Here is a 24,287-nt window from a genome sequence, read left to right as displayed (position 1 = left end):
CAATCTCACCTCCCGTTCTCTCTCTCCTACTTGTTAGTTATCAATAACCCTTCTTTGAATATAGTCAAAAAAATAACAGCATTGGGTTTTTTTTTGTAAAAATTACTTTTACAGTTCCTTTTTGAAATGCATATTTAATGCACGTTTGCAGAGTTTAAAAAACCCTCACAAACCCCACATTTTTCTAGAGCTATACAATACACAGTACTATTACAATCCGGATTTATGTACATCTATAATGTAATAGTATTGTGCATTGCACAGACTGACACGCTCAGCCCCTTGAAATAAAAATTCAGAAGAGCATCAATGTATAGTTTGTTAAATTATATATATATAAAAAAAAAAAAAAACCTTTATTGCCATTTTTACTATAGATTATACACTTAAACTTAACAGCAACACTTCAACACTAATCCCAGTTGGATAATACAAAACAATGCATCAATAACCAACATCACACTACAGAGTGCAAAATGTTGGGAATAATATTAAAAGAAAAATGGAATTAACAGCCTTTAGTAATGCAAACTTTATTTACATAAAAAGAAAGATCCAGTACTTCATGCCATACTCCTTAAAAGGAATCAATTCTTCAAAAGTTATGATAGCTCCAGAGATGCTTGGAATATAGAGAAAGAAAAGGCAGAAAGAAAACAGCAAAAATAGCAAACAGTGTTGAACAGATAGAAGTTGAGACCAAGTGAAAGTGACATTAATTTAGATTTCTCTAAAATGTCTATTAAAAAAAAAAAAAAGCGTCAGTTACACAGATTACAGCATTCTGCACAGGAAAACTGTACACGGAAAACCCTAAATGACACATAAAAGCCTGGTGTGGTTAGCCACTGTATGTACAAAAACAACTGTGCACAATACTAACAAAGAAAATGTTTACTTCATATTATACAATGTAGACAGACAGAGTTATTTATTTTTTCATCCTATTTCGCATAACCGTAATCTATGCACGCGTTTACCCTGAAAAACGTTGGGATGGTGGAGTTTGGGAAAGTCGGCTGGCTATCTAGTGCGTTAGCGTAGAATGAAGGCGAGGCGCTGATCTACTGGCGGTTGCTCTTTATCCTCTCCAGCCTCTTTTTGAGGTCGTCGAGGTTGGAGGCAGGGGAGGAGGAGCGGGTGGGGCTGTGGCTGTGGGAGTGCGACTGCTCCTGCTGGAAGTGCTCGCGGGACTCCTTCAGCTGGGACAGTTTGCTGTGGAGCATGTCAGTGGAGGAGGCTACCGATGGTCTCAGGGAGCAGAATGGAGGGCGGTCTTCCTCCGGCTGCATGAGATGATGCAAATATTTATTATATATACACTATCAATTATATATACTGAATATAAAATTCCTAAATCTTAGTTGTTCAAGTATTAATACATCAATTATCATCAATAAGAATAAAAATCAAATGGGGAATCTACCCATACATATCTATGGGTACAATAACAAGCATGCTGTTATTATTTACACGGTCGTCAAGGATACGCAGAGCAAATGTGGGCAGCCACGCCATTGTTTTTAAAAGTCTCCGTTTTGGCCCGTTTACACTGAAACGCAACCCCGGAGTTTTCAAACTAAAGCGGGGTCTGCAGCGTTTTCAAAAAGTCTCCATTTTCAATCCTCAAAAACGCTGGAGTAGTGTAAACGATAGGTGTAACCGTAGTAAAAGTTATGCGTTTTAAAACAAAAACTAGTGTAAACGGGGCCTAATATTTTTCATAAATACAGAATATTTACTATCGATTCTTTGATGCATTACAATAATACTCAAGTAAATATTTGGATTTAATATTAATTTATTAACTGAATATTTATGGTCAATAACATTTAAAGTAAATAAAAACAGCTTTGCTGATTTCTGATCTATTAACAATGATTTTAACATTTTATTAATTTTTTTTAACATTTACATTTAACACTAACATTTTATTAATATAAGAAAAGTTAAACAAATGTAATAAAATCCTAAAATTGTTAATGTATAAAATATCAATAATTTTTTTATTTACTGTTAGTTAAAACGAATTATTATAACTATAAATTCTAAAATATTTAAAAGATACAAAGATCAATAATTTATATAAACAATTTTTATTTATAGTTGTTAAATTAGTAATTGAAACTAATTGTTTTTAAAAAGGTATTAGTAAATTACTGATATAACAAAATTAAAAATTTGATGAGTCAGAAAAAAGGATCATAAAAACCTGGGCGTCAAACACGTAACATTGTGTCGAATTCAAATAAATCAGCTTCATGATCCAAGACTTTGTAACAATATGAACAAAGTGAAACAATGACTGTGGTCAATTGTGTCTTGACTGAAGTTTTAGGAGACAAACCGTTGAGTTCTCAAGTCCGCGCCGTTGCCGTAAGATCTTCAGTCTCTCGTAGTAGGCGGCGGCGTTCAGATCTTCTCCGTTACTGCTGATTGGCACGGTGCTGGAGCTCGGCAAATACGAGTCTGTGCTATGCTGAGGGATTACTGAAACGACAGAAACCTTAGTATGCTAGAACAAAAATCAAGACAACAAAACAAAAAGATGTTTCATGAAAGTTGGTGCAACTCACCTGTGGAGGTCTGAATTCGGCCTTTTCCTTCACGCTCTGACTCAATCATGCGAAGCCCTCGCTCCACGTAACTCTGGAAAAACTGAGACGTGTTCCTCAAGAAGGGCTCGAGGTCTGCGTCAGAGTACTTCTGCTTGTATTCATACAGCTCTGTCAGACCCTGAGAAACAACACACTTTGAACAGAAGTACTGAACCGAGAACTGCAAATAATTCCAGTAATTCTGCAAAAATCGGAAGTCTTCACAAACTGTTGTTACCTCTTTAGTGTTCTCCTTGGAGCCAATCTTTTTGAAGATCTCAGACAGGATGTCACTCACTTTGGCCTTGATCACTTTGTCATCCTATCCAAATCAAAATACAGTTGAAACCAGATCAGCCACTACAATCTTTTCAAGTATCATCAAGATGAAGGTTTCAGTTGAGACCCAGCAGGACATACCGATCTGAGGGCGCCCTTCTCTGTGCTCTTGTCAGACTTGAGTCCGGTGAGGTTTGCTGAATGCTTGACCACCCGCCTCAGATGCGCCTCCAGTTCTGATTCGTTGCGGTTCTCAATCATGGACATGTGATCTAATATCTATGAGAGGGACATTCACAGATTTCTTTCATAAAGCAAGTTGCATGAAAAACTTTCAGGGTCTATTAAGGTCTCAAATGTGTACCTTGGCGCCGGTGAGCCTGCAGAGCGTGTGCAACAGTGTCTTCAGCGTCCGGTGAGGAACGTCACTTTTCAGCTGTTTCAGCTTCTCTTTAGGGAAAACCTTCATGAAATTGTGCACATCCAGCAGGATGCGGTCCAGATTAATACTGTTGATGGTCTGTGGCAGGAAACGGATCATTCTCCATAGACACTGCATGGGACAGAGACAGGTGTTAATTAAAACGGATAATTTTACAAAAAAAAAAAAAAAGTCTGTCTGTCATTAATGTTTAACAGAAGAAAATCTCTCACTGCTCTTGACTAAATCACTTTGTAAATTAAATGTATATTTACTTAGAGTAAAGAACATGCAGTGTTGTTCAACATGTATTCAACTGTAATTTGTTATATTGCTTGTAATTGGTTTCTTATTCTTTTTAATTAATTGTTTTACTTGTCTTCAGTGAGCTTGTTTTTTCAGGCTAGTATTAGTTTGTGATCTCGACACTGGTGACAAGAATTATGTAATTTCCATGGTATTAAAAATTTATAAAGACCTTAAAAGCAAAAATAACTATTGTGATACATCTCATTACCGTGAAATAAAATTACTAATATCGTGATGTAAGATTTGTCATATCGCCTACCCCTAATGTATATACGGTGACATTTCATTTTTAAACTTTGTTTAATTTTACATCTGAAATTATGTGCTTGTCATCTAGTTTCTTAGCTTTCAGTTTTGTAGTACTTCAGCTTAAAAAAAAAAAAAAAAAAAAAAAAAGTCATCAACTAATTAAGTTCTTTTTTTTCCCCTCTAACAGTTATACTTTATTTTAATTATTGAACATGATTTAAGTTTTTAAATGATTTTGAGTTTACAATAAAACTGACTTGGACACAACTGATTAGCGTTGCTCTAAAAGGGGGGAGAAAATGGAGAGATTCTTCCACAAAAAGGCTAATAAAATGATATATGAAATGTTTAACTATTCAGGCCACTGCCGTTTTGTTTTTTACGTCACAACAGTCTACTGGGAGCATTCATAAAGTTCAGTGTTTCCAAGTTGCAATTATGAGTTCAACAATGTTAATGGTGTTTACCACTCAGGAAAAATGCAATTAACATAACTGACATTGTGAACGCATTATTGCCCATGATTCATCAGTGCATGCAGTTCAAAATAAAACGTGTTCATGTTAAATGATCTTCTGTACCTTTAAAATGACCTTTCCGGGTGTGTGGGTGGAATTAAGTGCATTCAATTTCTTTTGATAATTCAAAATCAAAAATACCAAAAACAAGCTCCTCCAAAATATTTCCCACTTAGTTGACATGACTTCTGGGTGTGTAATACACAGTCATAAATAATTTTATCCATCACAATTTCATTGAATTGTGGAAAGTAACTTAAGTCCTACGGGCTCATTAAAACAAAACAGAGTCCTGCTTGCAATATGATGTAGTTCAAATGTCAACATGCACATACGACCACAAAGTGCACCAGTCGTACCTTCATGACAAGTTCAGAGAACATGGGGGAGCCAGCAGTGCTGATAAGACTGTCCTGCAGCAGCACCAACAAAGCACTGGAAAGAAAACAATAACCTTTAACCTACAACCATCGATTACAGTCAGTCTGCAGTGTAACCAAATGAACACTGAACAGTACACAAAACAAAGTTTCCTCTAGAGAACTAGCAGCCCAGTCGAGCCACACTGCTAACCTCAGGATGTTGGTCTGGTCAGATTTCTCTAGCACTCGAACCACGAGCAGGTTGACGGAGCGAATGAGCTGCTGTCCATCCTCGATGTCCTCCACTCTGGAGTCCAACATCAGCGTGATCAGACCGTGCATCAGGTCCTTCAGGACGCCCATGGAGGCCTCCCGCGCCAGACTCTCCATAGAGAACAGCTGGAAACGGACACACAGTGACTCAGCACACCAAAGAACGATGACTTTTGTTTGCTCTGCAGACACTCCATGCATTTTAATGCATAAACGATTTTCTGCAAACAAAAACTGTTTGTTTCTTGGAATACAATACTAGATGTGTTCAGAAATTAGGTCTTAGCTTCCTGGAATCCTTTACGCCGAGACAAAAGCTCTCTTCCCACACTAAAAGTAAAGCAGCACTCACAGAAAGCATGTTTCCTATGATGCAGCTGTAGAGTTTGAAGATGTCCTTCTTGTCCAGCCGATCGTCGGCCATGTGGGTGTTGTAAATGAGCCGCAGCTGCATGAAGGTGGCGATGAGGAACTGGTCGATGTGTCCAGACATGGCTTCTGCTTTGTCTGCCTGCCTCAGGACCTCATCAATCTTCAGAAAGAAAAAAAATATATAGGGAAAGGTCTTATTGAAAGTGGGAATTATTGCTGGAAAAAAAGTAGTATTAAATTTCCTTAAAAAAAAAAAAAAAAAAGTTGCTTGAAACATTGAGCCTGGCTATGACGTAAGAATCCAAAGAGTGGAAGCAGGACACTCACCTGTGCCAAGGCTTGGATACTGGTGTTAATGTCCCCACTGGCCACCTGAGAGATGACGAAGTTGATGGTGGAGGCAGTGCTGTTGTGAATGTCGTCAAAATGAGGAGAGACTGAACGCATCCTGAAAACACACAAAAACAACATTTAAATAATTTAAAAAGAGTGGTACACTATAATTTCAGAAGCCAAAATATTTTATGCAATACATTTAACAGACTGAAAACAAAACCTCTATAGTGCTAAACTCTTACTTGCGCTCAGGAATCAGGACCGGCTCCAGAACTTCATCCAGTTTGTGCTGCACTAGGTCAGGGATGTCGCTGGCACACGTGTGGTTGTTCTCGAACACGTCCAGATCCAGCTGAAACTCCTTCGGGATGGATGGAGCCGACTGCTCCAAGTGAGCATTCTGTGCCCGAGCTTGACTGTTGAAAATGGAAGAAAAAGAAAAATTATGCCACAATTCCCCACAACATGAATAAAGTCCCTAAAATTGATTCAGTACCAGCCAAAATGAAAGCAATCAAAGCGTTAATCCACTTATGATTTTCCTTGCAATACAAAATTTGCAACAATGAATATTACAATTTGAAATGGTAAAAAAAAAAAAAAAAAAAAAAAAAAAAGTGAAAAATTGAAAAACAATTGTTCATTTGATTCTTTTGCGAAGTTCAAACAGTTTCAAATGAACCTATTTAAAACGGGTTTCATCATTAATTTGTGCCCTCACTCAAATGTTTGCTAAATTGCATAGCTTTTATCAAAAATATTGCATAAGTATATATAAACAATCCTGTTCAAAAATTTGGGGTCAATAAGATTTTATAAATGATACTTAATTTTAATGCATCCTTACTGAATAAAGTCACAATAGAAACATGTTACAAAAAAAAATTCCCATTTTAAATAAATGCTGTTCTTTTTGAACTTTCTATTCAAAGAATCCTGAGAAAAAAAGACTGATAAAAAAAAATCCGTTTTGCAATCACAAGAATAATTTTTAAAATGGTCATTACAATTTATTTTTTGTATTTTTGATCAAAGCTTTGGAGCATTTATGGTGTGTATTATACACTCATTTACCCCAAACCTTTAATATTTCTTAAGCATGTTGGTGCATAATTAATTTCTGTGTGTTAATTATGAAACCTCGGAAAAATGCTTTCAAACTACATTTGTACTGTTTTGTATTACATTTGTATTGTACTATACTCTTTACATAAATCAGAGCGAATACATAGGGATTTCAAATAGGAGGCTGAAAAATATTTGGCTATAACAGTCATCCATACGATCTAATAATATCCCTAATATTTCAGTCCAGTTTTTTTGTGATCTCTAGACCTCCAGGATATCAGGTGCCTTGTAAGCAGTGGCTACAGCTGTACGGCAGTACTTACATCCTATAAGTGCGATACATTATTCTGTCCATGGAGGGCAGCGAAGAAAAGAAAGGAATAGTAAGAGCAGAAGAGAAATACTTACGATTAAGAAACAACATGCAATGACACAAGAGGATAAAACGAGACTCTGCACGCATAGAAAGTATTACACATGGACCAGAATTCCCATTTCCCACATAATACCCTAGGATTTCAAACGATCATTCAAGAGTACATAAGCAGTACATTACCTGAGCTTGTTGGGCACTTCCTCTTGAGCAGGCTTGCGCAGGAAGGTTGCATTGGGATTGGTGGGATGCTCTCTCTGAGGTCGCTCCTGTTTGGCTGATGCTGCAGGTGTCTTCTTAGCCGAACGTTTGATCCTCTCCTCTAGCATGCTCATTTCTTTCTCAGACAGCTTGACAAAGACAAAATGTTCAAAGTTGGGTTTAGCACGACATCACATCTAACATGACATTTTAGAAATAAAAGGTGAAATGTTGAAGTTTGAGGGTAAATTAGTGTCTTACATTGCCAATGAGTTTAAAGACTTGGTCTCCACAGGCGTTGTAGGCGGCCACGACAGTATTGAGTGCAGCGTTGCGGACCGTGGTGTCACGGTCTCCAATGTGAACGGCGATTTCTTTAAGAGCCTTGCCTGGAGTCGGCTGGCACACATTCATACTGAAGCTCTCAATCAGGCAGCCGAGCTCATCAAGACATTCTGATGACAGAAACGGTCACGATAAACAAACTTTCCACTGTAAAAATGACTCGTTTTTGTGTTCGAGAAACCAAATCCATGCGCATTTACCAGATCTCTGCTTGGAGTTCTTTGATTTGGTCCCTTCCATAAGGAAAGGGAAGACTTTACTGGCCGCGTAGACTTTACACAGCATTGTCAGAATAGCTCTGACGTCTTTACGCACCACATCCTTTGACTCACCAACCTGAGCAAGGACAAGAAACCAAAAAGCTCCATGTTAGGCAGTGCGTTTCAACAAATTAGATGCTTGTTATTTACTTATTGTCTGGATGGATAAAGACCCACCTTGAGAATCAGGTAGGGGATGAAAGATGAGGCTTCATAGTCATTGAGCTGGTAGTTCTTCCTGCTCAGCATGGTGAAGAGCAGCTTGAGGAACTCCAGGGCTTTCATCAGCACACTGGTGTTTGTGTCAAAGAATCGCAAGCTGAACCACTTCAATATCAGATCTAGACAGCCAATCACAGCCTCACACTCAGCCTCCACGTGCTGGAAAATAGTTAAAACATAAGTTAAGTCTAGTTTAGATTGATTTGATTTGACTCACCAATTACGAGATGACTAACCTCGATCATGGCTCCAATAGCTTTTACATGGCGCTGAAAGTCAAAGTGGAAAAGTTCGTCTTGCAGCCACTTGGCCAGACATGTAGACATTTGAGTTTTCAGCTGCTCCACATACTCGTCACGAGGAGTGATGAAGTTCCACTTGAGAATCTGAAAAAGAGTTGAGAAATAAACATGAGAAAAAAGCCTAATGGTGATGCTCAACAGCGCTGACAAATGTTCATGAGAACAGTTCAAAAGCTGCTCACCTTTAATCCCTTCTCTTCCTTGATCCTCTGCTCTTTGCCATTGGGAACGAAGATGAAGATGGGGCCAGATTTGTCCTCCTCGTCCTTTGCACCAGCCTTAACTGGTTGTTTCTTACCCACAACACCCTAAAAGTTCAGGAAAACAATTGTTACACTGAATCGGTGTTACTTCATGCCGACAAGACCTTTGATAGTAGTGCCTCAGTTTGGTAAATGGGTTTAAAATTACGAATCCTTTAGCTCATGAGTGGTTGTAACTCTTAGAATATTAACAACTCAATCAGGAGCAAAGCCTTCAGAAAATTCTAATTTTAATTATATATTAATTATAAAATAAAAAAAAAATTCTATTACAGTGCAAAAAAGCTTCTGTTTTTCACTAAAATAATAGGAAGCCCTTAAAGGGATAGTTCACCCAAAAATTAAGATTGTGTCATTTATTTCTTACCCTAATGTCATTCCAAACCTGTAAGACCTTCGTTAATCTTCGGAACACAAATTAAGATATTTTTGATGAAATCTGAGAGCTTTCTGATCCTCCTTAAGCCCGGTACACACCAAGCCGACGAAAGCAGACTGTGGGGTCGGCCGACGTCGGCAGTGTCTTGGTCCAAAGTTGCCCTGACACACCAAGCCGATGCTCGACACCTGACGGCCAAGTAAGGTTTTTTTCCTCACGCACTGGTTCGCCAGCTGAACAGCCAATCAGAATGATCAGATGGCCCGACGAGCTCTGATGCTGATTCAACATGTCGAATCGCCCGAAAACAAGCTGACAAGGACCAACTTCAGTTTACGGCACGGAACACTGAAAAAATATCGTCGGCCGACGAACAAAAACTGCCAGATGGCCGACCGTTGGCTTGGTGCAGGCTATAGGCAGCAACGCAACTGAATTGTCCCAAGACCCAGAAACATAGTAAGGACATTGGTAAAACAATCCATGTGACAGTGTTTCAACCTTAATTTTTACAAAGCTACAAGAATCCTTTTTGTGCACAAAGAAAACAAAAATAATGACTTTATTCAACAATTCTTCTCCAAATCACGTATTCTGTCATTATAGAGATGTTCTACATCAGCAGGCCCATGCACGTGTCGTTTACGTGGAGAGGTACTCTCGAAAATGACGGAAGTATTCTCATAGCTTCGTAAAAAATAAAAAAATAAATAAAGTTGAACCACTGATTTCACATGGACTGTTTTACCACTGTCCTTACTACCTTTCTGGGCCTGGGAACATCTCAGTTGCGTTGCTGACTATGCAAGGTCAGAGAGCTCTTGGATTTGAATAAAGAGAAATGTTTTTTGAATAAAATTTGTGTTTTGAAGATGAACAAAAGGTCTTGCGGGTTTGAAACAACATTAGGGTGAGTAATGACAATTTTCATTTTTGGGTGCGCTATCCCTTTAAAGCTTCTTTGTTGGCAACAAGTTTATATAAGTGCTTTTCGATACAATATTTGTAAGAATTTCCACTGACTACCAAAATCGGATTGGACCATTACAGCCAAATATGAAAGACAGGATAAGGTTTTAAATCAGTTTGCGTTACATGCAGTGCTCCCACACCAAACCGTGCCACCTGATGCCAGCTCCCCTGGTGCTCTGAAATTCTAATATACCTGTTCACTGCTAGGCGTCCCTCTTGAGAGCCTGTTTTGTTTAGCATTATCTTTCTCTCCCTTCACTTTGAGCTCCATGCTCCCTCTCTAGTGCACAAAATGACACTTTAGAGAGCAAGATTTCTTTATAACAAAATGCAGAACCCAATTCATCCTCAAACGTTTACTTTTATAGAAAAATAGGCCAAAATTTAAATTCACATTTAGTAGAGGCTTTTTTTTTTTTTTTTTTAAGCAAACGAACAGTCGCCGTCTTCCCACAAACAGTTCCTTGTGTATTACAGACCTGATGTTTCAGATCGCAGTTTGGGAAAAGGTTTTAAATCTTTCATGAGCAGCAACTCCCTACCCAAAACAGGCAAAGCAGAAACACTGAAATGCGCCACACCTTTTTAGCCGCAGGACCTGCTGGTTTAGCTTTCTTAGTGTCTGGTTTGGGTTCTGGATCACTGAAATCTTCACTGGGACTTTGGTTCCTGGCTGGAGCTGTAAAATGAAGATGTTCAAGTTGAGACCAACGTCTTTAATTTTCATTTTGCACAAACTAATAAATAAATAGATCAAAATATATCTCCTTTTATATATTTTTAAAAAGACTAATAATTACCCCAAGAAAAGACAGGAAAAAAGGGGTGATCTTATGGTGTGCGTATGTTTGTATTATCGAACATGCAAATATACACTTGTTCAATAAACCACCCAGGAAGTGGTGGTCATGTTAGCTGTGGTTAAAGGGAAAGTGCACGAACCTGAGGCTGGTTTGGCAGCAGGGGCGCTGGAGGCAGGAGTTTTGGAAGCTGCAGCTTTGGCAGGAGCTGCAGGCTGGGCTGGCATCACGGCCCTGGCCTTCTCCAGCATGCCGACCACCTGGTCCTTTGAGGCCGGCTGCAGAAAGACAAGAGTGAGACTGACATTATAGTCTATAGTCAAAAGTTGATCCATGCGATTTGGTCTTATTAACCATCTAAAATAACAATGAAATCATACTTTTATTCAGGATGCATTAAAGTGATCAAAAAGTGCCAGTAAAGACATTTGTATCGTTACAAAGGACATCAAATAAATGCTTCTTTGACATTCATTTAACTGACTTCACAAAAATATTAAGCAGTACAACTAAGCAGCAAATCAGAATGTTAGAATGATCCCTGATGGATCATGTGACACTGAAAACTGGAGTAACGGCTGCTGAAAATTCACCACTTCTCCCACTTGCCTTTAGTTTTCCGGTAGCCTTGGTCATCTTCTCATAGCCCAGGTGCATCATGAAGGTGGGAAGCGCATCCTGAGCTTTCTTGCGCACATCGCCGCTACGGTCCTCCAGGCAGGCGTACAGGGGAGGCACACACTGCATGAGGTCTGCGGGCACCGTCCGCAGTGTGGGCAGCTTCTCAGCAAGCCAGCCCAGCATCTACAGAATTTTAAAAGCATTTTCGCTTGTGATCACTGATCAAATAAGGTTGTTTCAAATAAGGTCTGTGTTTTAGCCATGTCTTTTTTACATGAGCTCCATATTCTTTTATTATTAAAAAAAAAAAAAAAAAAAAAAAGATTGACTTGTTTTAAATGCCAGTTATTACAGGGTAAACCACAAGTGACATACTTCCTGTCTGAGGAAGGGGTTTTCCTTTTTGAGCTCTTCTGATAGGTCCTCTCCTTCAAGCCACTCCTTCATTCCAGTCTGCTCCACCCATGCATTCAGCGTTGACAAGGCAGCAGCACGGACGTTGGACTGAAGTCAAATTTCAAGCAAATTAGAAACAACTCACAGCTCTAGCTGTAGATTATCTGAACAGCCAGACAAGCAGCACAAGTAGTATAACAACTCCCAATCAGTGTTTCATACCTTGCTGTCTCCAAGAACAGTAATAACCGGAATTCCTAGGTTCTTGACATGTTGCTTGAGAGATGGACCCATGGCAGTGGCTATCTGTTGCAGAATATTGAGAGTCTGCTGGACCTACAGACATATTTTATGCAATTACAACCATGCCTTTAATTGAATTTTACAACTGAATTACCTGAATGGCAATGGGGAGAACTAAAACACATTAGCTAGATTCAAATGTGTTATTTCTGACATTAGTCATTTGAATTACCAGTAGTTTGTTGGAATCATTGAGACGATCCTTCAGTGCCATCGGCAGCTCGCCGATGGTGGACTGGATGAATTTGGCCTCAGAAATAACTGCTGCCACCTCGTCGAGCCCCTCCTTCCTTATCTTCCAGTTCTTGTCGCTGATCTTTGACACCATGTCCGACGTGATTTTATCACTGTGAACGAGAATCAGTAACTTAATCTCAACTGTTTGTTTGCACTGGGATCCAAAAACTGCTTGATGAATGTATCATTTGAAGAGAGAACTTTTTCTGAAGTATTGTCACACTCACAGACCTGATATCAGTTCTGGGCAGCAAGTCCATGATGTCTCCAGCTCCACCGTCCACCTCCTCTTCTTCAGCAGCATCTCCCTCTTCTTCTGCTCCTGCTTTTTTGGTGCCACGGATGGGGGCGGGAGGAGATTGACCCTGCATCTATAAAAAAAGAAGAAAAAAAAAAGAAAGAGTGGTTTAACAGGGGGAAAGACAAAATACATTAACACCAGTGTTCTATTTAAATGGATAGTTCACCCAAAAATTAACAGTGTCATCATTTACTCACCCTCAAGTAGTTCCAAACCTATATGAATTTCTACACAAAGGAAGATATTTTGAAGAAAGTTTGTAACCAGGCTGTTTTGGGGCACCATTGACTTCCATAGTAGAGAGAAAAAAAAAAAACTGCTGTTTTCCACATTCTTCAGAATATCTTCCTTTGTGTTCAGCAAAACACTTGAGGGCGAGTAAATGACAGAACTTTTCATTTTTGGGTGAACTATCCCTTTAAGTCAGCATGTTGTAGTTCAATAGGTGATCTTAAATTGAATGACCAAAAAAAAATAAAAAAATAAATAATAAATAAAAAATAATAATTCCCAAAATATTTTATTTTCTTTGGTTTCATTTCTTTGCGCTTTCCTCACTTTTACTATTGTTTCTTCTTTTCCCCTTTTATTTTACTATTCTCTTATTTACCGATTTACTTGCGTCTTTTGTTTATTTCTTTTATGTACTTTTGTTTACCTTTGTTTTAGTTCATTTACTTTTTTATTTTACTCGGTTAATTTAATTTATGTTCTTGGTTATTTAACTTACAATCAATAAACCAAAGAAAATCAGTCAACAACTGCCTTTTGAAATTAGTTTCAAACATATCAGTAGTGTGAAATTAAGATTGTGCCCTAGCAAACAACATGCTTTGATAAACAAGATGTAACTAATGGACAAAACATGGTCATTACAGACAATAAAGCAGTAAACATATACACAAACACACACCCTTATTATGTACACATAAGCTAGGTAGGGAGGGACTGGCAATACCAAATTAAAACAATGAATAAGCAGGTGTGGTTCAAATGATTATGTACATAAAACAGGTTTTAATGCAAGCTAAAATCCACTGATGGGTCAAGGCAACTCTTTGAAACGGCCACTTACAAATACTGTTTTTCAAAAGGGCATATTTACCTTTTCAAACTCAGCATCAATTTGTGAAAGGAGGGCTGGTTTTTCATCTTCAAAGAACATGCGAAGAGGAGCACCCATGTACAGATACATGACTCCCAACAGAGCGATCGCTGATGTCCTCACAGCCTGAAGTTAACATGAACAGCTCATTACACACAATTATATCAGGATGTGCAGTCTGACCAAATATCAAGATAAAGTCATAATATTCCAGGCAAATGATGTTTATTAATCACTATCACTAGTAAGTGTTGCACATAAAGGGACCATTAAACATGCCAATCCACTTGAAATGCACAACAGATGTTTGGTTACATATATTGAAACCATGACTCAGAAAAACTACTCACAGGATTTGTGGCACCCAGAGCAGTTTTGACATTGTTGATGAACGCCTTGACATTTATTCTGGATTAGGGGGGGGAGAGAGAGATTAGATTCAGAGTCATAAATGAGGAAAATATTAACCGTATGAAGGGAGAAAAAACAAAACAAACAAACTGCAGGTATACACTGCTCACCCTGCAAATCCAAACTCCTTCATGGCATTGGCCAACCAATTCAGCGTCTCTGCTTGGTTTTTAGGGTTTTTCTGAGTGAAAGCCATTGAGACAACCTGCGAATTAAGAAACAAGGGCAATTATTTAAAAATCATAAATTTTATTATGTCATAATATGCAATGTTTAATAATCAAATAAACCCCTATTAGCACCAATAAAAGTTTTAAACAGGTCTATGATAATGATACAACAGCAACAAGTGTTTATACTTCAATTACCATTTATTATAATAATAAAAATGTAGAACAATGAGCATTATTCACTACACTTATTACAACCATTTCAGACGTTTGAAAAGTATACAGTATTAAAAACATCTATTACTGCTATTATTATAAGTCACAAATAACTTAAAAAAAAAAAAAAAAAAACAACAACAACAACAAAATGGAAACTTAATTACAAATTAATTTCCTGCTAGTTTAAAGGTAGGGTAGGCAATTTCGGAAAGGCTAACGATAGCCCACCCTTCCAGCATAACTGCTGTGCAAAGTCACACCTCCTCCAAAACACATGAATGCGCTCCGGCAGAGCAGAGACTAACCAGCGTCACGAGAGATTGCGATGGTGGAGGACTGAATGCAACGCTGTCAGATTACATCAAGTCTCATAAACCACTGAGAAGACATTACAGTACAAAGCGCATATTACAATAATAGCGCCTATGCTGGAACGCGCTGATGACTGCATATGTCTGCGTGAACAGGGTGCGCAGAGGTATGCAAATACATATTTTGACAGGCAGGCAGGCGGGACAGCCTATCAATACAATTCAAGTTTTTGTATAGTGCTTTTCACAATACAAATCGATGAAAAGCAGCTTTACAGAACACTTAAGTTTCTATTTTAAAGTTTCTACATTATAATTTAGTAGTAGTTTATCAGTGGTGACTATGTCAAGTTGATGTCCATATGGCAGAGATGTACAGTACAATTCATGCAGTTAGTTAATGACATGTAATCAAACAGATGATGAACACTATTAACTGCAATGATTATATGTAGGACTGGGCGATATATCGAATGTGACGATCATGCGCATCTTGTCGGTAAAGCCGGTTCTGTGATTAGCAGTAAATCTCCATCACCTGCTTTCAAATGGAGTCGCATTTAATACACATTGTGTAGCTTGTTAGTGATCTACGGCTATGTGGCCAAATCACCTACCCTGCCTTTAAAATGAAGAAACAGTCCCACACCACAAATACCTACCTGCTCAGCAGTCCACGGCAGAGAACAGGCCTCCCCGATCGCAGTGAGAGCCTCTTTAGCATTACTTCCACACTTCACGTCTCCAATCTTATCAACTAGACCATCCAGAACCACCAATGCGGATGTCTTTGAGAACGATCCCTTTTGTGCGATTAAACCCACAATGTGGAGCTTCATTTGCATGACCTGGAGATGGAAAGATACTTGAAACTAGCACCAGATCGAATACCAAACGCTGAGAATTAGGAACAGCCCTACATGGTTAAGAGGACTACCTGAAAGTTGGTCTCTTTCCATCCAGGTTTCTTAGCCAGCATCTTGACTAAAGCCTGGCATGGCATTTCAGATTTGTCCATTTGCTCCACAGCCTAAGCAGATCACATTCAAGTTTAGAGCATGTTCCTAAAGTTGAAACAATTACAAATAAGCTGAAACAGCACAAAAATTAGAGACATAAAATCCAGTCACCCTCTGAAACTCTTCCATGCTAGCAAGTCTCTCCTTCCAGTTACCGCTGTCCAGCAGCTGCATACAGGAGGCTGGGAGCACAGCGGCAGCCTTCTCCTCACAAACTTCAGGCTAATTAACACATAAATAATTACATGACCGTAATCAACAGTTGGTCAAGTTCGATAAAATATTAATGCGTCAATGTAAAATTGCAGACATACAGATAACTCAGTCTCAACAATCTCCTTTGTGTCTGAAGCTTTCTTGGACTTCGCACCTGGGGCAGAGGCAGGTTTGCCCTTCTTGGGAGGTCCTGCAGCCTGTTCATAAAGAATGAGACAAATTAATTTGCCTTGCTTAAAAATAACTGATTTAACAAAAAAGAACTGATGATACCTTTGCAGGAGCAGCTTTCTTAGGAGGCCCAGATGGCTTGGAAGGTGCTTCAACAGGTGGTGCTGCTTTTGCAGCAGGTTTCCCTTTCTTCTCTCCTCCACTGCCACCACCTCCTCCTTTCTTTCCAACAAGCTCCACTTTATCAGCACATTCTTTTATCTATTAATGCATGAAACAAGGAAGAGTAATGAACTTTTGCACTAGTTTCACCTACAGTCTGTTCTCACTGACTGCCTGATACACATTTGCAAGGAAAACTCGTAGTTAGCCCAAAGGTGTGGGGTCGTTTACCTTCGACTGGCTGGTTTTATGCAATTTTAGAAATTTTACAAGGTTCCAAGTTAATACAAAAAAAAAAAATAGGCTGATTGTTTTATTGACCTTTCAGAATTGCAGGTTCTTAAAGGACAATTGACAAACACTGAATTATTTTGCTGTTATAACAGAACGCCAGTATGAAAGAGACAAAAAAACGCCAGTATGAATTTACACAAAAAAAGACCATTAATTTAAAACACAGATCAATAATATAAAACCTCATATTACAAGGTTAACTCTGTAACTCACAATATTTATAATATAATGAATAAATGTATTAAACAATATTGGATATGCATGCCCATTTGCCCAATTTTTACACAAGTCACTTAACCTTTGAAAAACACTTTGGCAAATCCTACTGTACATAGTGTGACGATTCGCTTGAAGCACTTAAAATTACATTAGCATTCTTTTTAAAGACTAAAATAACGAAAATTGTCATTTATTTGTTATCAGCTATTATATTAACATTCCTCAAAAAGTTGCAACCTAAATGTTGTGATGCAAAGCTAAACACATTTTTACCTTGTCCAACTTGAGTTTATCAATATCAGTCAGGAATGGGTTAACTGCTTTCTCCCCTACTACCTTCATGGCCGTCCCCAAAGCCTCAAAAGCAGCATCTCTAACCTCCGGAGCAGAATCATTCACTTGCTGCACAGAGAGAGGAACCAATTTCAAGACCTAAAGACAGCAGCATTGATATGTTTCAAAAAGTGTTTCAGTGCGTTGACTGGTGAGGAACCTGTACCTTGAGGAACGCTGCACAGAAGGGCTTCAGAACGCTTTTTGGCAATGTGCTTGGGGTACAGTGACGAAAGCTTCTGGCGAGGAACAGTGAAGCCTGTTGCTTGATGGACGGGTTCTTGTTGTCCATCACTCCCAGAACATCCTCACTGATGTTTTGCAAGGTTGTCTGCAACACAATTGCCATTTTCCAGGTTATTAATAATGATTAAATTTCCAATCATGCGTCAATAAACACCATGCATTTTGAATACTCACAGTAAGGAAGACTGCATCAATGGCCTCCTGCAAGGCCTGAACCACCTGAGGTTTCTTCTCCTTGAACTTCTCCAAGATGGTTGGCACCACCTTCAAAAGAAAACAATTTTAAACGGCTGTCTATTTACTTTGAACAACCACCATGATTTGCTTATCCTTTTTCCGTGGAGTTCATTGTGAGCACTTACTTGACCTGCATATGTCCCAAACTTCTTCCTCAATCCTGCTGCCAGACATGCCAAGCATTTGGCTGCCATGGCCACTAGCATCACATTGGCATCTTTCCCGATAACCTAGAACAAATGGGAGGATTTTCTAATGGCCTTGCTCACACAGGATATCCCATTACCAAGAATCCCACTAGGACTGTTACCTTTTTTAGTGCTCGAACCAGGTCCCCATAGTCTCCGTTCTCTAGTTTTGGGTTCTTAGTCAAAACCTCCACTGCCTCCAACGCTTCCTTCCTCTCCTGCCATTTTTTTGCTTCCTGTAATGAGAAAGTAAAATGACGCAGGAGTAAAACTGACAAAACCCAATATGATTTAAACATATCAGGGGTATGTTGATTTGACTTACAATTTTCTCATAAAAGTCTTTAGGAAGTTTAGAAAGGATCTCGACAGCTTCCAAAAGTTCATAAGGATCCACCGGAGCAGCTTCAACCTCATCATCATCGTCTCCTAAATTCAGAAATTGAAATTTGAGTTAAATTCTTAAAATAAAAAAAAATTAAATAAAACCTCAAAATATTATCCATCTTTTAAATGTTACAAAAATACAGCTAGCTTTGTACAAATTGGCACAATTCATAAACTTTAAAATAAGCCTCATTTAGTCATAGTAATTAAACCGTTATAAAAACAGGATTTGGAAGAAAAAAAAAAAAATCGAAAAGATTATAACTATTATTATTGTCTTCATGATATAGTTCAAATATAATGCTGAATTTTCACTACGGTCTTGAACCACCGATTGCTTTTTGCACTGGTGCAGAAGCTGTATTCTCACCGTCGGCCTCATCTCCTCCTGCAGCCTGCTGTTGTTCAAACTTGGCCTTAAGGTCCTGTTGAGAGCGCAAGAACCTGGTCTGCTTAGGAGCTGCAGTTGGCAGTTTCAACCACTCTTCCTCCAACTCTTTCAACTGAAAGAAAAGGATCAAATAATTAATATTACAACCTGTGTACACCATTAACATGGAGAAATGAATGTCTCAACTCAAAAGATCCAATCAATATGAATCTCTCAATGCACATTTTTATGCATTTGAAAACTTAACGAAGAAAAGCAGTCTCACCTGTACAGAGTTGATATTTTGGAGGGGAGCTCGCAGAGCATCGCGGATCCATCTATAGATCTCCACCGCCAGCAATTTGGCCTCATCTCGAACTGCCTTTTCTCGAGACTCAAACAATTTTTGCAACACTTTCACAACAGGCTTGAGAGTTATGATCTTGGATCCAAATTCACTGAAAAAGAAATGTACAAGTATCTTATGCTGAATAAGTGCCAGCAAGTAAGTGACTATTTGACTACTGCATTTCCTTGTGGTTAACAAGTTTAAAAATTGCCTACTCACCAAAGTGCTTTTCTTAGCGTCTCAATGCAAGCGACAACAATTTTGGGGTTCTTGTTATCCAGTCCTTTGATCAACTCATCCTGGACAACCTCTGCTTTCTCAATCTCTATGTACATGAGGCATATATCAGTTCCCAGCTCCTTGGCTCGTGCTTTGGGCTGGTTGAAGACTTTGCTGACCACTCCAGAAACCACTTCCCCTGTTGTCCTGCAAGACAAGACTCTCCATTAGATCCTATTAAGACATTATAGATACTAGAATCCACAAATCAACATTCTCTAGAAAATTCTTCTACACGGCACCAAGAATGCTCCCAGTTTAATGCACCAACTTGAAGACAACTTTGGTGTCACAGATAGCTAAAAATAATCTTACTTCAATAGAAAATATTCTTGTTTTCAGGATTTGTCTGAGATTGTATCCCTAAAGCAAATTGAGTACATGACATTAAAACACAAACATAATAGAATAAGTTACTTGGTTTCACATCGTTCCTTTATCCAAGCTCAATTAAAACAATCGATACTCTACAAAAGAGTTTATTGTACCATTAACAATGACTGACCGGATTCTATTCGGCTATATTTAGACCGTCACAAAGACATCAACTCAATAATGGAAAGCAGTGCCCAGAGCAGCAGAAATGTAGGCCTTTTTTTCTGTGATGTCTAAATTTAAGGAATTGTAGTGTTCCTCATGGGAAAAAAAAAATGAGGAAATGAGGTACATTTCCATGTTTTCCGAATGGGTTAATGCTACTATGTTCCTGTAAACAAGACACATACTTTGCTTGATGACTCTCACTCAATCCAGAAATAGACTTTCACCAAGTATCACATTTCTGCTTTGTTCCAAAACTCAGTTGTAAACAAAAAGCCCTTACAAAATATTATCCCATATAAAACAGGTCACTGAAACAAAGAGCTGCTCAGGGATCGAGGGAAAAGCAATCGCTGCCATTAATGCTCCAAGGACAAAAATCAGTGGTTCGTGAAACTTGCTTGAAACTTAGCGAATAGCACTATTTTCAAAGACTTGTGTTGCGTAAACTACTTCTATGGTGCTTCTTGGCATTTTAAGACAAAATGGGACTACTTACTTGCCAGCCACGTGTGCATTCTCGATAAAAGCAAGTGCTGCCTCCAGTCCTTTGAGTTGGGCTACGGCATTTGAATCTGTTACAAATTTCTTGATAAGTCCAAGGTATTTGCCCCATTCTGGGCTCTTCTCGTCTTCTATCTTCTGGAAGAGCTTCAATGCTTCCTCGTATCCATTTAATCTCGCTTTCCAAATCTAAGGGAAACCAGAAGATCAATCATGACAACGAACAACCAAATAAATGAGCTTGTAACTTGATGTAACTTTAAACATGTTTAACCACCATCATTCATAATACAGGACACATGAACTCAAGGTCACTATGTCTGAAATGCTTTATCATCCTGAGTGGTAATGTGCAAGCTATTAGTACCAGCTATTAAACTCAATTTTTATCAAGAAACTCAAGCAATACTTCTTTAATGTGGTGTGACCAAGCAATTGAAAAATCTGTCAGATTGAACCAGATGATACAAACAGAAGCACTATTCACTACCATCTCCCACCAATTGTCCCGCCTCTTTACTACAAGTTCCAGCAAGAATATAAATGAATGAAAATCAAAGGGTATGTTGAAAGCAGCAACACAACTGGCTGGAATGCATCATCTATCATGCAATCGTCCAATCAGTTTAAACTGCGGGACGATGTCACATGTAAACAACCTGTCACCTAACATTACATTCACCTCAGGAAAGTTCTCCAGTAGCTAGTTAGAAAAATTAACTCTAGAAAATAGATCAATAAGATTTGAATTTTTTTTTTTTTTTTTTCAAAATGTTCAAAAGTTTGGGATCAGTTAGTACATTTGAAGAAAAATTTACACACTTGTTTAGCAAGGACGCATTAAATTGAATAAAGTGACAGTAAAGACATTTCTAATGTTACAAAAGACTTTAAATAAATGCTGAATTTTGAACTTTCTATTCAAAGTATCCAGAAAAAAACATTGCTATATATTTATTAAGCACCAAAATCAGCATATCAGAATGATTGCTGAAAGATCATGTGACACTTAATAATACCAAATAAGGTCTCCTCAAACTTCAGCATTACCATTAGAGGAATAAGTTACATTTTAAAATATTAACAAAGTTAAAATTAAAACATCTAAAATTGATTTTACAGTGTCCAGGATTTGCAGTGGTTTGGAGCAGAAACAACTGAAAACCGATATGTTTTATTAAAAACCTCAAAATGAGTTTTTAGGTGCAAGTGATGCAAAATGACTTGACTTTGTGACAACCATATGGCAAAGCGGTTGCTCACTTTTAAATGAGATTGCTGACAATATAAGCATTATATTTCCATAAAGACATTACTTGAGTTTAATTCAGTGCTTTGCATGCATTCATCTCTGAAGGCAACAATTAGGGTGAGCGAACTGCTGACAGTTTAGTTCTACAACCAACACAAAAGCTGGTCTTCTTACACCATCAGGGGATTTTGGATGGGTCAAAATATAAAAGTAGCCGGAATCACTCACCTTGTGTTCACATTTCTGGTCGATGGGTAACTTCATCCATTCACTGTCATCCCCCATGGCTGTTTTCTGTCTGTCTTATTCAACTAAACAAAAGAAGGGGAAACTCTGGTTGCTTGCACAGCATACAAAGCAGAACAAAAAAAAAAAAAAAAGTCTATGGCAATCACACAAATTTTTACACCATCACAGATGTCTGCCCTAAATATGTAAAAGTCACAGTTTAAGACCACATAAATGCAGAATTTTAGAGTTTAATGTTAATTAGGCATATTTGAGCTCATCTGATGCATGCAACAAACATCTCAAACATCTAAAGCATTCAGAATAAATATAAATTAAGATGGCATGAGCAACTTGACCAGCTTGTCACAATAACTTTGCAAGATCATCATTCACATGCATTTCATCAACAACCTCCAGTCAGACAGAAGAAATTCTTGATTCACTTCACAGCAAATGCACACATCATCCAGATCTGCAGCCAAAGCAGAGCAACATCCACTAATGCATTTCCCAGAAGAGGCTAGTTTCATATTACATATCGATCCGAGCCTAAAAGTAAATCCTTAAAACACAAAAGCCCTGGCTAAGTGAGGAAAACACAAAATATGCATAAGATACGTGTAGGAGAATGATGCATGCAGAAACCGCCGCCAAAACAAACATAATAAGCAAACAAGGGCAGTTATACGCAATAGCATCCGTTTAAACGACTTAGCAGCATAAATAATGATAAATGAAGTAGTTTGAGGGTTTTAAAAAAGCTAGTGGTTAGCAGCGCATCACATGTGAGACACCATCGAGGTGCAGCAGAGCCGTTAGCGACCCTCTGCTGCTGTTGCTCGGGCCGTCACGTTTTGCAGGGTAACACGTTTAAATATGCGCCTACTTTAATCAGGACATGGCAGATCTACTCCTTACAGCCTTCTAAAACCCTTTCAGTGCACGGTTTGTTTAGCTTCGAAGCGTAAATATGGCTAAATTTAAATATACCGGTTAGCTGTTAGCACATACGCGGCCCTGACTGACTGTCTGTTAGTCCTGCAACCATCACGAGATTCAAACTAAATAACCCCATTTTCACAGCTTCCCCCCAACAAACACAACGCTTGAAGTGTCAAAAATAATCCTTGCCATCTCACCCAACCTGATATGCGACGATGAAATGAAAACCCTGACTCACACTATTGTTTGTCACAGATATAAATGCGGCTTGATATTATTCAGTCCGTCACTAAAACTGAGGCCCTCGAATAAAACGCAGCAACCTATAACGAGGCACAAAACGGCTTTTGTGTAATAATCTCCGATCTCTCCCGATCATAAGTAAATATATAAATTTTAGTTACCTGCTTTTAGAGAGGGAAGACAGGGCGATCTTCTTCAGCTGGGACCAATATTTGGTCATTACTCTCCAGGCTTTGAAACGCCTCCGAGGGCGGGGAGACAGAGGAGGAGACGCCTAGCTTTCATTCAAACCATCACTTCGTGTCGTGTGTTATACATATGTCTGTACAGTGCTCTTGTATGGCAAGCCGTTTTGACTTTTATTCATTCTCGGGATATGAATTCTTGATATCAACAATTCAATTTTCACTACTAGTGACAATGTTCATTTCTGAAAATGTATTTCTGATATCAACAATTTAGTTCTTGATATCAAGAATATACATTTTTACTAGTAAGAATTGTATTTTTTATATGTGAAATTGGAATTTCAACTAGTAAGAAATTCATTCTTGATATCAACAATTGATTTTGAATGGCAGCCTATGGTGACGTAACTAAAATACAATTACAGATATCAACAATTAAATTGTTGATATCAAGAATTAACATTTTAACTAGTAAAAACTGAATTGTTGATATCAAGAATTCATATAATGTGAAGGAATAAAAGTCAAAACGGCTTGCCATGCACTTTTATGCTGTTAAACATGTTTTTATTGGATATGTAGTATTTGAATATACTTGTGTATCAGTAAAGTGAACATGCAATTAAATGCAATTTAATCTTATATTGTCAAAAGACGTTTTCAGTAAAGAATGCACTTTTAGTGGTGTTGGAACCAACTTTGGGACATTGTCTATAAACAAAACAATTTGAAGAATCACACAAACACACACTCATACATGTGTGTGTGATTTATTTATTGGTAATATATATATATATATATATATATATGAATGTATATATGTATATATAAAATAAATGTACATAACTTTGCATACTGTCAAGGTTTTTTTTTATTTGCATTGTAGAATATGTAATTTTTAAAATATCACATTTACATAATAAATAAAATGTAGCTTTCTAA

At 38.1% G+C, this 24,287-nt stretch overlaps 1 protein-coding gene across 2 annotated transcripts; it reads right to left on the bottom strand.

Moving 5' to 3' along the window:
* Window positions 1–339: 339 nt before the first annotated feature.
* LOC306868264 (cytoskeleton-associated protein 5-like) lies at window positions 340–23,452 on the bottom strand. 2 transcript variants are annotated; one of them, XM_079414358.1, is made up of 45 exons: window positions 23,319–23,451; window positions 21,970–22,052; window positions 20,485–20,678; window positions 19,386–19,592; window positions 19,104–19,275; window positions 18,818–18,950; window positions 18,386–18,489; window positions 18,183–18,296; window positions 17,998–18,102; window positions 17,810–17,899; window positions 17,556–17,720; window positions 17,330–17,458; window positions 16,484–16,642; window positions 16,309–16,407; window positions 16,106–16,216; window positions 15,913–16,005; window positions 15,638–15,823; window positions 14,386–14,480; window positions 14,215–14,272; window positions 13,865–13,990; window positions 12,690–12,829; window positions 12,394–12,568; window positions 12,141–12,254; window positions 11,898–12,026; window positions 11,511–11,705; window positions 11,044–11,179; window positions 10,683–10,780; window positions 10,295–10,381; window positions 8,670–8,795; window positions 8,422–8,571; window positions 8,141–8,344; window positions 7,904–8,039; window positions 7,620–7,813; window positions 7,341–7,507; window positions 5,959–6,132; window positions 5,708–5,828; window positions 5,361–5,540; window positions 4,947–5,134; window positions 4,733–4,808; window positions 3,241–3,429; window positions 3,018–3,155; window positions 2,836–2,919; window positions 2,577–2,736; window positions 2,348–2,490; window positions 340–1,286 (listed from the first exon to the last, which is right to left on the bottom strand). In XM_079414358.1, exons 2-45 carry the CDS (start codon window positions 22,024–22,026, stop codon window positions 1,065–1,067), a joined length of 6,123 nt encoding a protein of 2,040 aa, XP_079270484.1. In that variant the 5' UTR covers window positions 22,027–22,052; window positions 23,319–23,451; the 3' UTR covers window positions 340–1,064. The 2 variants fall into 2 exon arrangements, with proteins under 2 accessions (XP_079270484.1, XP_079270485.1); XM_079414359.1 differs by lacking the exon at window positions 10,295–10,381 and having other exon boundaries at window positions 23,319–23,452.
* Window positions 23,453–24,287: the final 835 nt, after the last annotated feature.

Source organism: Barbus barbus (genome assembly GCF_936440315.1).
Source record: "Barbus barbus genome assembly, chromosome: 50".
NCBI lineage: Eukaryota > Metazoa > Chordata > Actinopteri > Cypriniformes > Cyprinidae > Barbus > Barbus barbus.
The sequence above is the reverse complement of the archived record's forward strand: the minus strand, read 5'-3'. Positions and strand labels throughout refer to the sequence as shown.